At 34.6% G+C, this 18,178-nt stretch overlaps 1 protein-coding gene across 3 annotated transcripts; it reads left to right on the top strand.

The window, feature by feature from the left end:
* The first annotated feature begins 5 nt into the window (after positions 1-5).
* LOC111506680 (cilia- and flagella-associated protein 70) lies at positions 6-16,262 on the top strand. 3 transcript variants are annotated; one of them, XM_023161834.2, is made up of 19 exons: positions 6-188; positions 244-351; positions 1,000-1,183; positions 2,259-2,621; positions 3,487-3,725; positions 3,927-4,045; positions 4,372-4,570; positions 4,872-5,052; positions 7,387-7,634; positions 8,023-8,150; positions 8,228-8,376; positions 10,066-10,400; positions 12,277-12,410; positions 12,467-12,567; positions 13,847-14,058; positions 14,122-14,262; positions 15,554-15,805; positions 15,926-16,075; positions 16,130-16,262. In XM_023161834.2, exons 1-19 carry the CDS (start codon positions 135-137, stop codon positions 16,172-16,174), a joined length of 3,342 nt encoding a protein of 1,113 aa, XP_023017602.2. In that variant the 5' UTR covers positions 6-134; the 3' UTR covers positions 16,175-16,262. The 3 variants fall into 3 exon arrangements, with proteins under 3 accessions (XP_023017602.2, XP_023017601.2, XP_074038004.1); XM_023161833.2 differs by having other exon boundaries at positions 7-188; positions 2,259-2,696; XM_074181903.1 differs by lacking the exons at positions 6-188; positions 244-351 and having other exon boundaries at positions 1,069-1,200; positions 2,259-2,696.
* Positions 16,263-18,178: the final 1,916 nt, after the last annotated feature.

Below are 18,178 nucleotides of genomic sequence, written 5' to 3'. Positions count from 1 at the left end.
TACACTTGGTAAACTTTCCCATCATAATTTTTGAATATAAAAATTCCGATTACCTCAACAATAAATGACTAGTTCAATATTTCTTCATATGATTATGTCAAAGTGACATTTCAAAGTTAAGTGTTACTGTCACTATGTCGAAGAAAATTCATAAAACTGCCAAAAGAGGAAAAGATAAACAAAACTATGTGAATACTCACCTTTGAATATATTAATGCCCGATTCACTAGCGTGAATTTTTAGGTGGAACCAGTCCAATTTTCGGAAGCTGCAGTACAAGTTGAAGAAAAAGTAATAGTTGAGGAAAAAATAGGTCCTATCAAAATAATCCTGGAATGTTATCAAAGTGTAGTAAGTGTTCGTTGTAGACCTGTGACACGTATCCTAAATGATTATACATTTGAAAAAAATATAGTGGATATGCGGGGATGTAGGAAGGAAATACATATGGTCTGTGAAATACTTTTAATTCGCTCCAGTAAGTTATTGCCCAAACACTAAACTCGGGCGCATTTGACCAGGCTCCACCTGTTAATAATTAACGGGAGCTTCGTCGGGGGGCGCAGTGGTCATGCTAAACGCAATGCTGCTACCCCATTTGTTCTTTCATACTTTTCGTTGAAAATAAGATAAAAACAATTATATAATGTTGGCCTCCTCGTCGGAAAACCTTGTATTTTCTTTCACATGCAACTCACTTTCCATTTGTTAAAATTATTACAGAATTGACGACCACGTCCAATCCGTCGACATCCAGCCTGGTTACTGGCGTAGGGGGCCGCCAGTCCTCTCAATTTGTCTTTTACTTCAGTATTTATAAGATCGTGACGTTATTTATTTCCAACTCATTTGGACTCCACTCCTATTACAACATCCACGTACCATCTATCAGAGTTGTTTATTGCTATTAGCTATTATGTAAAACCAAGCTACGACACTTAATAGGTGTGAACAATCACTTCCGCAACACTATGGTTTTGAAATGTTTTATTTTTGCAGGTGGGATTTTTTCAAATCTCTAGTATACAAACCAAATGTTCATTTCTAGAAAAAGTAATAGGTGAAACGGCTTGGATACCAGTTTCCGACGATGAATTTCTAGACATAGATGAAACTTTCTACCTCGACGTTGACATTAATTCTGTCAAACACTTGAATAGGCTGATATCTTCCCCTGTCGTAGGTAAATAATCAATTAAGGTAAATTATTAAATTCACAGAAGTTTATCCTGAAAAAATATCACACACATGTGGATGTACCATATAGCTTACTAACATCATTATTATGTAACTTTCATTTCGAAACTCCTGGATAGTTTTTCCAATGAAACAAATACTGGTGCTACTATAAAATCAGAAGAATATTCTGTAAAAAAATTATTTTTCTTGAAAGTTTGGTAATTGTTTCCTTTCAATGTGAATAACAATCCCTATTAGCCTAATAGGTTTCAGTCATTTCGTTATGAAGGCACCATTCCTTGATTTCAGTAGTATGTCTACTGCACTCCTGGTCCATGTTTTGGCGGTCCAGAAATCAAGTAGCGCTGTCGACCTGTAGGAGGGGAAGGGTGTGCTAACCCATTCGCCCAAATCGCATTTCTACCGAAAACCGAAAAAAAATTTATAGTTTGTAGACTTGCAAGGGGTGGCATGGGAGAATATATTGTGTGTAAAGGATGAAAATTGCGAATGAGTGATTAGAGTATTGTTTAGAGCATAGCGCACGTGTGCTGAAACATCTCAAAATATCGGAATGGAGTTTAATTTACAATACAGTACAGTAGGTGTAATTTGTGTTTGATATAACTTACCCTACACTATTGTTTGGTGTAGGGTGAATTATATATATATATATATATATATATATATATATATATATATATATATATATATATATATATATATATATATATATATATATATATATATATATATATATATATAATTTTTTAGACGCAAATTTTGGGTAAAGCTTTTTGCTGTGTCTCTTTTCACTTACAAGTTTTTTGAGTACCCTAATAGGGAAGGGGGCTGATTGGAGGATAAATCAAAATGATTTTGAAAGGATACCATCATTATTTGATTTAAGGAATTACCTTTTTCTCCATATATAGTGCCATTATTACATTGGCCATATATGTACCTTCATTATAGTTTTTTATTTTCCACGGAGCTTTAACAAGCTAAAGTGCCTTCATGAGTTCTTGCAAGGTGCAAAAGTATATGTCTATTATTGTCATCATCTTTTTGTACTATAGTGTCAGTATACCAAATGATGGAAGCTTACGATCCAAACCTTCAAGATCAACTTCAAAACAGTATAAGGGTGAGTTCAATAACTTCAAAAGTTTTTGAAGGCTTCCGTGAAAGCATCATCAGCGTATACGAACCGATTCCGGATCAAGCGCTAGAATTTGCAGAAGAAAGCAACCAAAAGGAGAAGGCATCACCAAAAGGCAAAAAAAGTAAATCGCCGAAAAAAGGGAAGAATAGATCCTCTGCTAGCGAACCAAGCACATCGAAGGCTTCTATGAAAACTAAGGCAACTAAGAAACCAGTTAAAACTAAGCTTTCTAAGATTAAATCAAAGTCGACATCGTCTACATCAGCGACTACCTCAGGTTCGGCTATTGAAATTCGGAAAGATGTTATGAGTTTTGGGATGTGTACGATCGATCTACTACCACTTTTTTATGGTATAGTATGTAGTTTAGGGACTCTAAATGTGAATATTGTGAATGTATTACAGATATATGGTTCTTTGAGTCTTAGATTGGTAGATAAATATATTAGGTTGTGTCAAAAGTTTTGTCTGTTTTTATAAATTCACTTCAAACTATAATATTTCAGTGAATATTTATTCAATTCATTCGAAATACAGTACAATCAATACACTTTTGCCAACGTAACACAAGTCGATTGATTCCGCCAGCGAATGTTCTACCGGTGAGAAGTCTAGAGAGTATGGTGGGTAGGGCAAAATTTCAACGCCCAATTCGTTTAATTTTGTGATTTGTGAAACGTGCGAACGGACATTGTCGTGGAGCTGGATTGGACCTTTTCTGCTGACCAGTGCTTGCTGCTGCTGACACAAGTTTCGGTACATTTTGTCGATTTCCTGACAATAGGACCATGCTGTGATGGTTTGGCCCTGTTGCAGAAAGTTAGAGTGAATCACACCACATTGACCATCATGGTTCTTTTTTGGTGGGTTCAATTTAAATTCATAGGGAAAACTGAAAAGAGGCAAAAAAAAATCTGCAAAAAATGAACAGTATCAATTAATAGAGTACAACATTATCTACCAATCTGTATATACCACGACACAGTAGAATGAATATTTATTGAGATATGGAGCTACAAAAATACATGACATTAAAACGGACAACCTAATATAATTTATTCTATTCCATCGTCATACATATTCAAATAGATTTAAACATTATTAGGTCACCGGATACTAACTTGAACAAATGTTTTGTATAGGCCAGAAATCTTTTTCGGAAACAATTCTCATAAAACCCGTTCGAAAGTATGGAGAAGAGCAGATGAAAACATACGAAACGAATCCAAAAATTGTAGTTACAGTTTCCGTTGAAGAGGATATAAATATTATTGGCTCTACAATAATGAATTGTACAGTGGAGAGTATTTATAATATACCTTTATTGATGACACCTGAAATGGAATATATGATGTGTGGAATTATCTCAGTGAATGAAACCGTATGTTTTGTATTTAGAAGTCATTGTTGAACAAATAATAAATATATTTCACCATTATACTATAATGGAGAAAAATAATTGTGAGAAACAGTTATTAACACAGTTATCAATAATTTGTGAAAAACACATCACTCAAACTCCAAGACAAGGTCTAGAAAATCGGAAAACCATATTGAATTTTTTCATATTTTTGAATTCTAGGAAAAATGTTGCATGATGTTTGCAAACCCCAAATACACCACACAAATAAGTGAGGAATCAAACAGATTATGGCCTGGTGTGCAGAATATAGGTTTTGATGCTTACTCCACGAAATATAGGTTAGTCAAATCTCCTTGATAATATTTTCCATTCATTTCGTTCACATCAGATAGTGAGTCGATACGTATGAAAGAAATAACGAGGTAACTCCTGATGAAATATTGAAATTTCTTAAATATTTTGTTGCTCCCATTTTCAATAATTTTCAACTTTCTAACTCACAAGAGCATTTATATATAAGTATTATTTTTGCTAATTTAGTTCAAGACTAAAGTTGAGCACTTATTTTTATTTTTTTGAGCCCCACGTTGGGTGCCAATTTTCATATCAAAAATGTCTGACTGACTTTCTAGAAATAGGAAAGTTGAATACTTTCATTTTTCAGGATGAGCTCAGATGAGGGATCAATTTTATGTAAGTTAGAAGACGATATTATTCCCTACTTGAAACAAGACAACCCAAGATTGGAGTTCAACATGATTAGGAGAAATTTTTTATTGCGAGACGGAATGAACAATCTTGCTGCGCACATCAAAACGCATCGCCACCTGGTGATGGAATTTTACATGACGACTAAAGTTTCGGTGAGGTTTTGTTTGCATCAAATGGTTATGAAAATGATACTATTTAGCAAAATATGTTATATATTGTATGAGGTTCAGTCAATTAACTTCCGATATTGAATATTTATTAACCAAATGCTTAATTAATTTCATGAATACTGAAATCACCATAAAAAACCGTAGTATTTTGTCTTTTGAGAAATTTTGATGAATTTCTTTGAAATTATTAATTTTTCTTTTCGAAATACTAATGACATATACTCGTTAAATCAGAGTGGCGTTTGAGGTTTCTTCCTTTTGTCTGATATATTTTCTACTATAGAAAAAATCTTCGTCAAATGTGTCGTCACAAAAATTGAACAAGAGTAGCAAAAGGATGTTGTCAGCTACATCAGAATCCTCACAAAATAGTCACGAAAGTTTCAAGAAACCTACGAGTAAGCAGCAACCGTTTTTGCATCTTATGACTATTCTAGATGTATCTACCCTTTTATACCCAGGAGGTGAGTTAAATTTTTAACGAATCCAAATTGCTTTGAAGTAGCAGTTCATAATTATTAGAATTATCTTCCTCCGTATGATAATCAAATTTACTTTTCATCGGAAATCTTGAAAAATCTTGTTGAATCTATCTAGAGATTTATTAGTGAAGAAACTTTTCTATACGAGTATAGTATCATACTTACATAACATTTTTTTATTCATTATCGAACAGCTGGTTGGTTACTATGAGTGTATCGTTCTACTTCTGGAACCAACCGCTAATAATAATGATAATGTTTACAAACCCCAAAGTTGATGCCACGCTTGCCGTTCCGATCTTACTCTAATCCTTTCGAGCAGTGAAGTCGACTTGATGAGAGGAACTGTGTCAACTCGACGTAAAGACCTGAAAAATGATACATCGTCTGTTCCACGGTTGTATTTGTCCCGACAGCCATGGACCTTTGAGTTCTGCATGACAGAATGGTACTGGATGGAGAATGTAAGGTCATCAGGAGTTTGAATCCCCTTCTCTGCATGGTACGCGACAATGAGAGACCTGAATAAAGGTGACCACAACTCTGTCACTGATTTAGAGCCCGTTCAGCAAAAGGCCCACACACAAGACGCAAAGATCACTTCATTCCTTCGACCACACAAGGATTAGCCGATGCATAGGGTCTTCTTCAACAACATTGAACACCTTGACTTATCAAAGCACCTAACCCCCGCTTCGCAGTCTCTTTCCAGACCACTCTGGAATATCGGCATAGAAATGCCATGTTACAGATTTGAGAGGACTTGATATTGAACCTTGGAGTAGGTACCTACATCTTGCAGGGATTCGATCAAGTGTAATGATCGGGAATTTATTATAACTTTTTGGGAAAATTTGAGAAAAGCTTTGATGAGTCGTTGGCATGATGGGAATGAACCTAGAAAATGGAAAATAGTGTTAATATTTAGCAAGGTATTGAAAAATATAATGGTTTCGAATATAAGCTCAAATATTGGTAAACACTCTATTTATTGAAGTGTTTCGGAATCATATAATAATTTGCCAAACTGGAAAATGACAGTGAAATTAAATTTTAAATAAATCTAGTAAATATATCCTGTTATAAACTATTATGCTCAAAATTACACAACACAACAAAAAAATATTTTTTGAATGTTTCCTACACTAAATTAGTCAATTTCTACTAATTTTGGGGTGATAAAAACGAAAATAACAATGAAAAATTTTTATTAGCTCTGGTTTTTGAGATACACAGTACTTAATCTTAAAGAGTAGTTATACTATACGTGAAAAGTGAAAGTACATAAAACAATATTGTTATGTTTCTTTTAGAATATTTTAAGTACAAAATTAATAAAAAAAAAACATTATTCTTAGTGTTTTGACAAATAAAAGAAGTTTGTACCACCAAATTTCAATTAAGATATTTTCACATCATGTTTTAGAAGATTCCACTGTTGTAGTCTTGACCCTAACAGCTCAGCCTTTTCCTTAGACAAGCGAAGATCTCTTATAAGGTCACTCAACTCTGCTTGACTAATTCTGTGCGGATCACTAGACCTATCGCTCACCTCAAAATCAGGGTCATAGGATGTAGAAGGATGGTTGCTCCTTCTAAACAGTCTTCATCACCTTCCTCTAAAATTTCATAGTTTTGGGGTGGAGAAGGGACTGGCAAATTGTCTGAGTGTGGTACAGGCCGAAGAGCAGACGAGAGATTAGGGTATTTAACCGTTCCTCTTTTCTTCATAGATAAACCTTGCTTAATGGGAGGAGTTAAGCAAAAATAACAGTCGTCTGTATGATTGGTAGGCTCACGCCAAACCATAGGTACTGCAAAAGCCATTGCCCGGTTTTTATTTTTCAGCCACTCTCGCAATATGACGGAACAAGAATTACAACATATATGAGGAGCCCATGATTTATCTTGGTCCCCAACTTTCACACCAAAATAATGTTCATAGGCTGTCTTAACGATAGGTGTCATTTTACGTTTCTGAGCCTTAAATGTTATTTCACCACATATATAGCAAAAGCTATCGACAGAATTCACACACTTTCGAGGCATTTCAGATCAGCACTTAAATTAATTTAAAAATCAACTTCACACGATAATTTCAATAGCAACCACGTGCGATACTTTATCTTGAGAACAAGAGCTAATATATAATTTTTATGGTCACTTTCGGTTTTAACACGTGGAAATACATTAAAATCATCTAATTTCAACCCCGAAACAAAAACTTTGTTGTGTTGTGTTATCAATATTTATTTAGGCGAATTACTTAAACTTCCTTTTGTTTTTTCCCCAATATAAACGTTGTCTTTGTTATAGTTCGTTGTGTACGAGTTGCAAGTCCCTTGACAACTTTCAGTAAAGAAGATGCTCTAAAATTTGGAGGCCTGAAAGATTCTTATTTCAGTCAGTCGGATGAAGAAAATATCCAACAAAAACAAAAAGGTTCACCCAAAAAAAGTAAAGGGGGTAAAAAAGATAAGGGATCGAAGGAAAAGAAATCAACACAAAGTTCTAGATCCACGAAAGATGTTATCAAAGAATCAACTGATGAAAGTCCAGAAGAGGTATTGGAATTTGATAATTTGATATACTGTTCTTCGGTTTCAACCGCGTCTATAATTTTAATCTTTTCGACGTTTCGGCTCCTGCTTTGGAGCCATTTTCAAGAATCACTTAGAATTGTACTTACATGACTCGAGGACGAGGTCGTTATCCCCCTTGTCCCTAAGTCTCGTTACTAGTTCTATGCTTGCTGTGTTCCGCTGCGAACTTAGAGCGGAACGAATATACGGCTGCAAGGTTGGCCGAATATCCGGTATGTGTACTGCTTGCACTACTGAAGCGATTTTACATCAAAAAATTGGTAGATACGTTATTAATGTATACATGAATATTAATATATGGATTTATTTGTGTGTAACTTTTATTCTTGGGACACAATTCCGTTTTTAGGCTCCTCCGGAACCGGAACCAAGCATGCCAGTTTTCGATGAAAACGGAAAACCCTGTTTCATCATCGTTGAAATCGAGTTATCAAAACCAATAGTTCCAGAACATGACGTGGAAGATCTAACCGAACGGTGAGAAAAATATTCCCTAATTTCTTTACTCGATAATATAAGATAATATAGAACTATATAATTTTTTATTATTCAAGGTTGAAAAACATGCTCAAGAAACTAGGACATACTTCAATTAAAATAGAGCATCCGAAAGGGAACCCTCTCAGAGATTTATTGAATGATATAATTCAGGACATCAATAAGAACTTTCCAAGATTTCTAGAGAGTACTTGTTCGCGTAAAGGTAATAGACCCAAAGATATGACTATGAATGAATCCATTAGTGTAGAAAGCTCATTGTTCACTATATTAAAATGAGCCGTACAAAACCAAATTTGCAATTCGAACTTGTAATGAGAATAAGGTGTTGCGGTTTTGATGTTTGGGCCGCGCGATTCACCAACCAAGTTGGCGTCTTCAGTAGGCACTACTACCTCATTTCGTACTAGTTTACTTTAGTAGATGCATCGATAAGAGTAATGCATTGCTGGTGTTTGGGAATAATGCTTGTTTGAGTTTCATTCTATGCCAGAGGTTTCAGTTCTACCTTCGATCAGGGCCTGCTGTTGATCACCAAGCAGCCCTGCCTTGATAGGAAACTAATACTACTTTAGCCCATTTCGGAGCTTAAAGAGCAGGGACACATTCGTAGAAAGATATGTTTCATTTCTAGACAAGGTGAGCGGAGCAAAGAGAAGTTGAACCTTCAAAATGTGGATATTCAACCACATATAGAAAAATCGATTGCCAGTTATTTTATAGTATGGCTATTTCAGCGAGTAGGAACCACGTAAGAGAACTATAATATAGTACACGACAAAAACCTATTGTACTGTTCCATTCTTGAAAAAATCCAACCTCTCAGAGTACCCTTTTCTGCCTAGCACCCAAATTCAACAACATTATCCCAGAAGAATTTAAATCACAAGCAAACTAACATTCGAGAATCACTTGAAACAGTTCGTTCAAAAACATGCAAGGCATTCAATACATTCGCTGATTTATCTAGAAGGATAGGTAAAATTTATATTCCACTCCCCACACCGTGGGGTAAGTGATAATTGGGTCCGAGAATCATGGTTTCTAAGCAAGCGCAGTGAGACAAGTCCACTGCATTTGTCCGGCCTAAGCGCGGCAAGCCGACATGATATTGACATTCGTGGTAACAAAGCACTTTGAGGCAGCGCTATATTGATGGCCTCGATATGTCGAAGGATATAAGTTGAGAACAGCAAGTGCATTGGAGTCTTAATAGGCACTAGGTGTCAGGTACCTCTATACCCTTTACGCGACTGTGGTAGACCAAAGTGTTGAAGACCCTATTCTGGTAGGCCGTGATGAATCCCTCAGTTTCCGACTTCAATCATAGTATACTATGCTTCAACCCACTCAGCTTGAGGAAAGCGAATTCCAGGTGCTTTGATAAAGCTGCTGTTGTTAAAGAATACCCCATGCATTGGTTTATCATTGTATTACCCTAGGAGTGAAGTGATTCCGTCGGCTTTTTGCTGAACAGGATTCAACTCGCTGACAGATATGTGATCAACTCATTCATCAGTATCGAAAGTTAAACCAAGTTCATCTGCCTTGAAGAGAAATGCTCCAAATTGTACTCTCTCATGGTCGTGGACCATACAGAGAAGGAGATTACAGGCTCCACCTAGTACCATTCTGTCGTGTATTATTATTTATTATTGTTATTATATACAAACAGTGTCGTACAGAACATTGAATTGGATACGTGAAATATTGTGTATTTTTCTGTAAAATTGTTTTATTCGTATTCGATTTGTTTTACTAGGAGTATACTTGTCAACGCACCCACAAAAAATGATTTTTTTTAGATCAATATGAATATAAATCATCATTGTAAATAAAACTAGATTTACTTTCAATTTTCCTATAACATCTGAAACATATCAATCTCTTTCAGTAATCAACCAGACCACAGATGATTTCTTGAATTTCATAAAGTCTACTGGAGCGTATAGGGATTACTTGACCGCTATATCCGAGATTGCAACGCCTTTAGTGAAATCTAGAATAGGCCTGGGTATGGATATCGAAAAGAACAATAAACACCACCAAAATTTAATCAGTGGAGAATTCGTCTATTTCGTTGAAGGAATGAACGAAACTCTCAACAAGTTGGCCTGCCAAGGAATGGAACCAGCAATTGGAGAAAGATTCTTGAACAACACTCTCTTCTTCGCAAAAGAGGCTTTGGAAATGAAGGATCCTGTTTTGGCAAAAAGATACCTGCTTGAGGTTGGTTGCTAACTCAATGTTTTTATATCTTTGTTGGCTCTCTTACGTGCCAGAGAGAAATGAAAATGTGTCGGTTTGAAATTCAAATAACAAATTGATTAATGGAAGTAATTACAGCTGCGTACATGCGATTTCTCTTCGCAGTTGACCCATTCATATGAATGAACAATAAAGGTCAAAGTGATGGGTGGCTAGTTGCAAGGAGAACTTATTTATTAGAGACCGAGAGCAATGGTCTAGCTCGATAACCACAAAGCGTTTCAGACAACATAGCATGAACAAATTATGAATGCATTTCTTCTCAAATGCCTTGCGTTACCCGACAAAACAGTGATCTTCAATAACTAATGCCATTCCGTAGGACTCGCTTCACTATAATATCTGATCAGCCTACAGTTACTTTCAGGAGAGGTATGTTTCAGTGAGATTTCGTACGTTCGCTTCGTCAATGCATTTCACTATTGCTATTAGTGGATACTACTGTGGCACCCTGGAGATACGGTCACCACGTGTTTATATTGTTGTAAATCATGCCCTATAGAAAATAACGCCGACCGCCACTGGTAGCCATAAACCAATTGTGACGTAGCTAAGAGCGCAAGAATGTACGATGTTCGCTGTCGCTCTAGATGCAGCGAGAATAATGCTACCGATTTCGATGGAATTCCGGCGAAATTTTCTACCGCATTCGATTACGATATATAAACGCAAATCACAAGCATATCGACACAGTCAAGTGGAAGTTACAGTGCGAGGTTCTTAGCTGGACCTGGAAAATAGCTTTCACTCTAATGATCAATGGCTTATGAAGAAGATTTACAGCTCTTAGATGTAAGCAGCTTAGCCTGGGGTGAAACAACGACAGTTGAAAAAAGTAACTGTTATGTTTTGTAATCTACGTTTTCGAATTATTAGTATTATTGTTTTGTATGCTGATTGAAGTTTGTTTGAAAAAATGATGCATACATTGGAGAAATATAAAATGCATTCGTCGACAGTATCATAATCGGTATAGTTGTAGAAACAAACTCGTCAAATTCGGTTTTGGAAACTGACGAGGGAGATCAAATTCGCCGCAACAAACATAACTGTTGTTCTGATTATTTTGAAATAGCAAAATGTGCTCAAGTGGAGTTGAACGTAAGTCCACAATCACCTTTTCAGAGCAATCTGCATGCTGTTAGGAAACTATATGGAATATATTCATGGCCGGATTTGAAAGTCTGGGGGCTCGGGGTAACGAAAGTGTAAAGAATTTTCAAAAAAAGGAAAACTGACGAAAATCTGGGCGTTCAATAGATAGTGTCGTTTAGAAATTTCCATTCGTATGATTTCGTCAAATAATTTTTTAAGTTTTCAGCTCAAAGAAACGAGAAGTTGTAAGGATGACCTGTAGGGTCAATCGTTTTTAACTTATTTTATTTCTCTTGAACTCATGGCTACAAATTACACATTACTGCTACTGAAATGTTCGATCAAATAAAAAATTTACAGTAAAAGGAAACTTGTAATCAGGGCTTTCTTATATATCGATAACAATATTATTATGTTTCTGCAAGTATTCTTAGTAAAAATGCCAAAAAAAAAATTGCGAGGGAAGACGTAAAAGTTGCTGACCCATCAAAATTTGGATATTTTTTTATTTTTATTGTGGGGGCCCCTCTCCTGTGGAGGCCCCGGGGCAGTAGCTCCGCCTGCCCTAAACCCGGCTCTGGGTAGATTATTTCTTTTTTTATCTTGAAATATGTTATCACTTCAACTGAGAAAACAACGAATCTAATTATCAGTGTTGGTTTTAAAAAAATATTTATTTAGATGAAAAAATTATGTAATAAATTTGCTTTTGAAATAAAAATGTTTGTTTCAATTTTTTCAGAGAATCAGTAGCGATGGAAAAAATCCAAACTACTGGTTTGATTACGCAGTATATTCTATGGAAATGAAAGATGATTTAAAAGCGTACGTTTGCATAAAAGAAGCTCTATTAATAGATCCTGCTCATAAGTATAGGTAGGTAAGAAAAAATAGGTTTTTTGAAGAATCTCAAAAAACTATGATCATTTCAGTTTGTTGTTTTTCGCAATCCTCTTGGACGAAAGAAACCTCAAGGAAGAAGCAGAAGCATGTCTCTTGAACCTCACGATACAAGCTCCACGATGGTCGGAAGGTAAAACATACTTCAAATTGAAAACGATGTATTTGAGGAAGTATATTTATCTTGATCTGGAAACCTTTTCCAGTTCTTAATATTCTAAAACTTATTATCTATACCTAGGTACTTGTAAATGCGGAAGTCAACACACATTTATCTCTGTTTCTCCGTACTGGTCAGTCCTAGAAAGCTGAAATTTTATATATCTGTTTCTCCGTACTGGTCAGTCCTAGAAAGCTGAAATTTTATATGAAATTTAGGACTTAGATGCACACTAAGAAATGATTTTCGAATATTGCAACTGGGGCGCCCCCCCGTAGGGGTAAAAAGGGCGCGTTTCTCCGTACCTCTGCTATATATTTGGAGGCTGAAATTTTTGTATGTAAATTCGTTTTATGTTGCAGATGTGCAATAAGAATGGATTTTCAAATATTCCAACTGAGGCGCCAATCGCAGGAGACAAAGACGCTCCAATAAAACAAAATTATCTTTTCATCACTGTTTCTCCCTGTTTGCGGTGGGTGGGCGAGAATTAGTATCAGCATTGCACCCGTGAGGAGCCATGATGCTATCATAATATAATTTAAAAAACTAACATACTTTGAAAGGGTCCAGAAAATGTCTTGATTTTCATCTTGAATGATTCTCAATGAAATAAGTGAAACACCAGTCAGAGCGCGGACTGTCATTGACATTAATTTTGTATTAATCGAACTCGCGAACTTTTTTATGAATATGTACAAGCACTGTGGAAAATTTAAAGCGCTCCGAGGGCGTCGCCTGCTAAAACCTTATTTATACCACATACAGCACGAATAGCCTTTTGTCATGAATATTGTCTTCATAATAGAATGAAAGTCAGCAATATCCATCACAGTACAGGTCTATTGTTTTTGCAGTAGATCTCCTATCATGGCTCTCGGGCTAATGTTCTACTGATCGAGAGTTAATATCTACTGATGATTTAGTTTCCTTTCTACAATAATTAATAAATGACTGTAAATAGTAGAAATAACCACGTATATAGTGGATATCTCTATATATTTTCTACTGTTTTTCTGACAAAATATATTGTTAAACATGAATATGACCTGATGAAACAAGTCGTGTTAGAGTATGGGCCCAACTTCTTGCTTCACGAACTTAATTTAACTCAGCTAATAACAACATTCATCAATTCTAAGGCGGTACGAATTTTGGCGGCTCAGCTAGTGAAAAATATAGATACATATTAAGCTGGCTTTAACATTATTCATGATAGTTTATTAATTAATTGTACATTCATTTTCAATAGGATGGGCCATTTTGTACTTGTTTTATAAGAAATATGAAAACTACGAGGGCATGGATGTATCTTTGGCAATGGCCAAAAAATATGTAGATGATGAACGAACTCCCATAGATTATTTCACGTATTTCGAAGACTTAGCATGGACTTACAAAATTTGTCCCACGAGCATATTTTTTAGGGCTGCAACAAGTTTACTGAAAATGAGATTATACGATGTAAGCCTTGATAATATCATGTCTCATTAATGCTGTTGTGTTTGTCAATTCTTTTTTTTTTAGTGGACAGAAAGGTGTCTTTCAGAAGAAACCAATGATCACAGTGGCTTAGTAAATTATCTCCTCTCCGCAATTTGCTACTACAAAGGACTTTACTCTGATGCTTTGCAACATATAGAGAAGACTAAGTCAGATTATGGGTTGGTAAGTTGAAACCATGTACAGAAGTTATTGTAATTTTCATGTTATACTTTGATGTAAAACTATTTTGCAATATCGCAAAACGTATATCTGATTTTGTTTCCATAAAAAAAAAATGATCTTAGCAAAAAAAAATTCACCTAGTACCTACTATCTTGTATCTATTTCGATAATCCTTTATAAAAAAAACAATGGTAGCCATTACATTTTTTCAGAATGATTGGCTATGAGAATTTGATCTAGGTAAAGTAAGCACAACCACTCTAGTACAAATTTTGATAATTCTCAAATGTCAAAACGTTTATATTTTAAATATATACCTATTGAGTAACTCACTCGATATGAAAAACGATAGATACCCAACGTATTTTTCTGTAAATAATTAGATTTTTCGAGTTATCACAAAAGTTTCAGTATTTGAGATTATAAAGTACCGAAGTTGATTAAGCTAGGTTTATACTGTTATGTTTTCCCCTACACTGAATAATCAAACTTAACTTTTTTTCACTTTAAATACACAAATATTTCAACTAAAACTTCAACAATTATTTGAATGTCTATCGCTCTACTAGATCACTTCGCGTACCGCACTGTAACGTCCACTTGACTGTCCCGATATCCTCGTGGCTAGCCGAAATTTCTCCGAAGTTCTGTCGAAGTCGGTAACATTATTCTCGTTGCTTCTCGATTGGCGGGGAATCATCGTGTACTCGCGCGCTCTTAGCCACGTCACGCCTCGTTTGTGGCTACCAGAGGCGGCTGGCGTTATTTTCTTTCGGGCATGATTTACAACAATATCAACTCGGCAGAGAGCCACCCAATACAAAAAAAACTGAAGGGTGACAATTGTTTTTTATTTTTAAATGATTGTCGGAAAAGATACGACAGGTGGTCAGTACATGTATAACAGTTGATACGACGAAACAATACACATAAGGCATCGATAAAATACACAAAAATACCGACTCATTATTTCATATAGCGTCCTTTTCTGCTACGAGTGAGAAAAGAAAAATATTGTTAACATACGTTCCAACATTTGAGTTTTATCAAGAATTACAAGGGTGGCTAAGCTTACTTGATATCAAGTGAGCATATCTACCAATTATAAAAAACTAGACGCGCAACAATTTTTTTTCACTACAAACTTTCGACAGACAAAAAAAATACATTTTTCAATTTTACAGCAAGTGGCCTTGCTAACTTCATAGAGATGAAATAATCGAAGAAATATTCACAAGCATGAGTTAGTGCCTCATTTGTCTTCAACTCTCATTCTGGTTTTTTATTTAAGAATTATGCCATTGCTGCTCTTTCTGGACACTGTCTTTATGCTCTCAACAAGATGGGGGAAGCTAAACAGGAATATTGTCACACACTTGGATACATCAACAGGCCAAATTTTATCCATTTGGTTCATTTGAACTATGCCGATATTTTAGAAAAATGTGGAGACTACCAAGAATCCAAAAAAATATTGTTGCTTGCCAATAAGTATACTCCTACGCCTACCAGTTGGTTGAGAACTGGTCTGTTATACTTTAAGGTATATATTTTTTCCTCTATTTTCTATATTTTAAGTTTTAAACCACTATATTTATACATTCATTATATATTTTTGTAACTGGGTCATACCTGTGGAAAATAAATGTATTTTCATTATTAGGAAAACGATTTACTTGGAGCTGAAGAATGTTTCAGGGAAGGAAATCTAATTGATCATCGTCGTTATGAGTTATGGGAAAACTTGTGTTCAATTAACTTGAAGCTGAATAGACCACATGAAGCAGAACTGTGTAATCAGCAAGCAATAAATGTGAGTGCCTCCATCGTAAAAGTTTAAGAAGAATATTACATTTCTCGTTTTCAGCATAAATTAGAGAAACAGAGACTTGAAAAGGGCATTGAAAATTAGTTTGAAAAATGGAAAAGCAGATAACCCTATTTTTTGTTAATAGTTTATATAAAGGATTGATCAGTCAATAAACTAGCAATTAATGTAATAGTTTGTGTTTCAATGTTTAGTAACTAAACTTCAACCGACATATTCTGGAGAAGTCAGGACGACAGAAAAATTTTGAAAATTGATACAATAATAATAATACTACATTAGAATTTGTCAAAAAGAAAGTAGAAAATTAATAGTAAATTCCACCTTACAACAGGTACTTCCTACGACATTGTTAATGAATGTTAATGAAAAAAAACCTTTTTTTACTGAAAATCAAAAGCACAAGATATGATTTCACCTGATGAAATATCATTTTGAAAATTTGGTGAACATGATGCATGAATATTCATTTCTGCTGTTCACCGACAACATTTTTAATAAGACTTAATTTATTTATTTGTTAATATTTTATATCTTTTGTATATGGTCTCTTTATTCGTGCCTCGTGACAGCGATAGAAAATTTAGACTCCTACTGGAAGAAATTTTCAGTAACCAGTTTTATGGCCGAAATTGTGGTGATAAATGGTTTTAAAACAACACTTGCAACCTTTTATAAAAACTTGAAAAAATGCGGGTGTTCATATCTACTCGCAAATTTTCATCATATTTGGAATTGTTAATGTATGCCTTCAAGTTAGATACGAAAAATAGTCTCTACATTTCTGAGACATCTCTGACAGGTTATGGCTAACTTTGTATTTGTTGAAAAAGTGGGAAAACATTTAGTAATGGAATTCAATGAACGAAAAGTAGTAATAAAAATTGGTTCAAACCAGATAAAAACAAACATGAAACAATGCAAAAACTTCCTCTGGCTCATTATTATATTATTTGAAATTGAGACAGTAGGTACCAACAAACAAAATTCGAATATCTCCAACGGCCATTGATAATCGCGATCTGAAAAAAAATGTGTTTCCCCAAATAGGTTTTGTTTAATTTAACCAACCTTAGAAGCCTTGCCAATCTAAGTTAGCAACAATGAGATTATAAAATTAACCTGTGTAGGATACAACCATTTTTTTAAAACAAAGCAAGGAAGAATATTTGTTGCAAAATATGACATTATAGCACATTTCATTTGGTGAGAGAAAATTGTGTTTTTCAATTTTGAGTAATAAAAAGATTTTTTATCAACTTGAAAAATTGAAATCAAAATGATTTGTTCTCGGTAGCAAAATCAGATTGCTGCAACTAAAATACGTGCCCCGAGAATTATTTATCAAACCCCGCTATTTGAACACCATAAAAAATAATTATTTAAGGCTATCAGTAGGTATCAATTTTGACACAAAAACTTGAATATGCTGGAAAGTGAGTGATATAACCCAAAAATGCAATAATATAAAAGGTGTTCGATTAAAATGAGTTGACACCTAGTTCAGAATAACTGGAAGAACAAGCATGGGTGACCCCATCATTAGTGAATACACTGTCAAAATTTTCATCTGCACACAGATTTATGTGGTTCTCATTGTATATAGATCTATGTGGTTTTCAGGAATGACACAATTAGTTTTTAGCCAATAAATAATAAGAGATATTTGTATTAACAAGTATATTCAATTTCAAAAAAATAATTTTCTATAAATATATTTATATATAAGTATATCAATAAAACGTACGTTAAGAATAACATGAAATTGCAAAATTTAATCAACAAATAATATGCTGAGAACATGTATCACAAAAAAGCGTGCTGTTTTAGCCCATCTTCAAACATGAGACTAGTTTTGACTTGTCCAATATCAAATATATAATTTGAACTATAAAATAAAAACTGGATTAAAATTATTCGTCAAAAACCTTTCCCAATATTTGAAAATGAGTTTATACATTCAAAAACCCTGCTGAAATAACAATAAAATAAATAAATATAATAGCTGGTCTCATAAGACACACAAATATTGATAATTAAATCATGATAATCCTTCATTATAAGTAACCAGTGCTGTATTTTATATTT

Source organism: Leptinotarsa decemlineata, unplaced genomic scaffold (genome assembly GCF_025532065.1).
Source record: "Leptinotarsa decemlineata unplaced genomic scaffold, Ldec_3_MD MMD2_tig00026328_RagTag_RagTag, whole genome shotgun sequence".
Classification (NCBI taxonomy): domain Eukaryota; kingdom Metazoa; phylum Arthropoda; class Insecta; order Coleoptera; family Chrysomelidae; genus Leptinotarsa; species Leptinotarsa decemlineata.
This window is presented reverse-complemented; position numbering and strand designations above follow the sequence as displayed.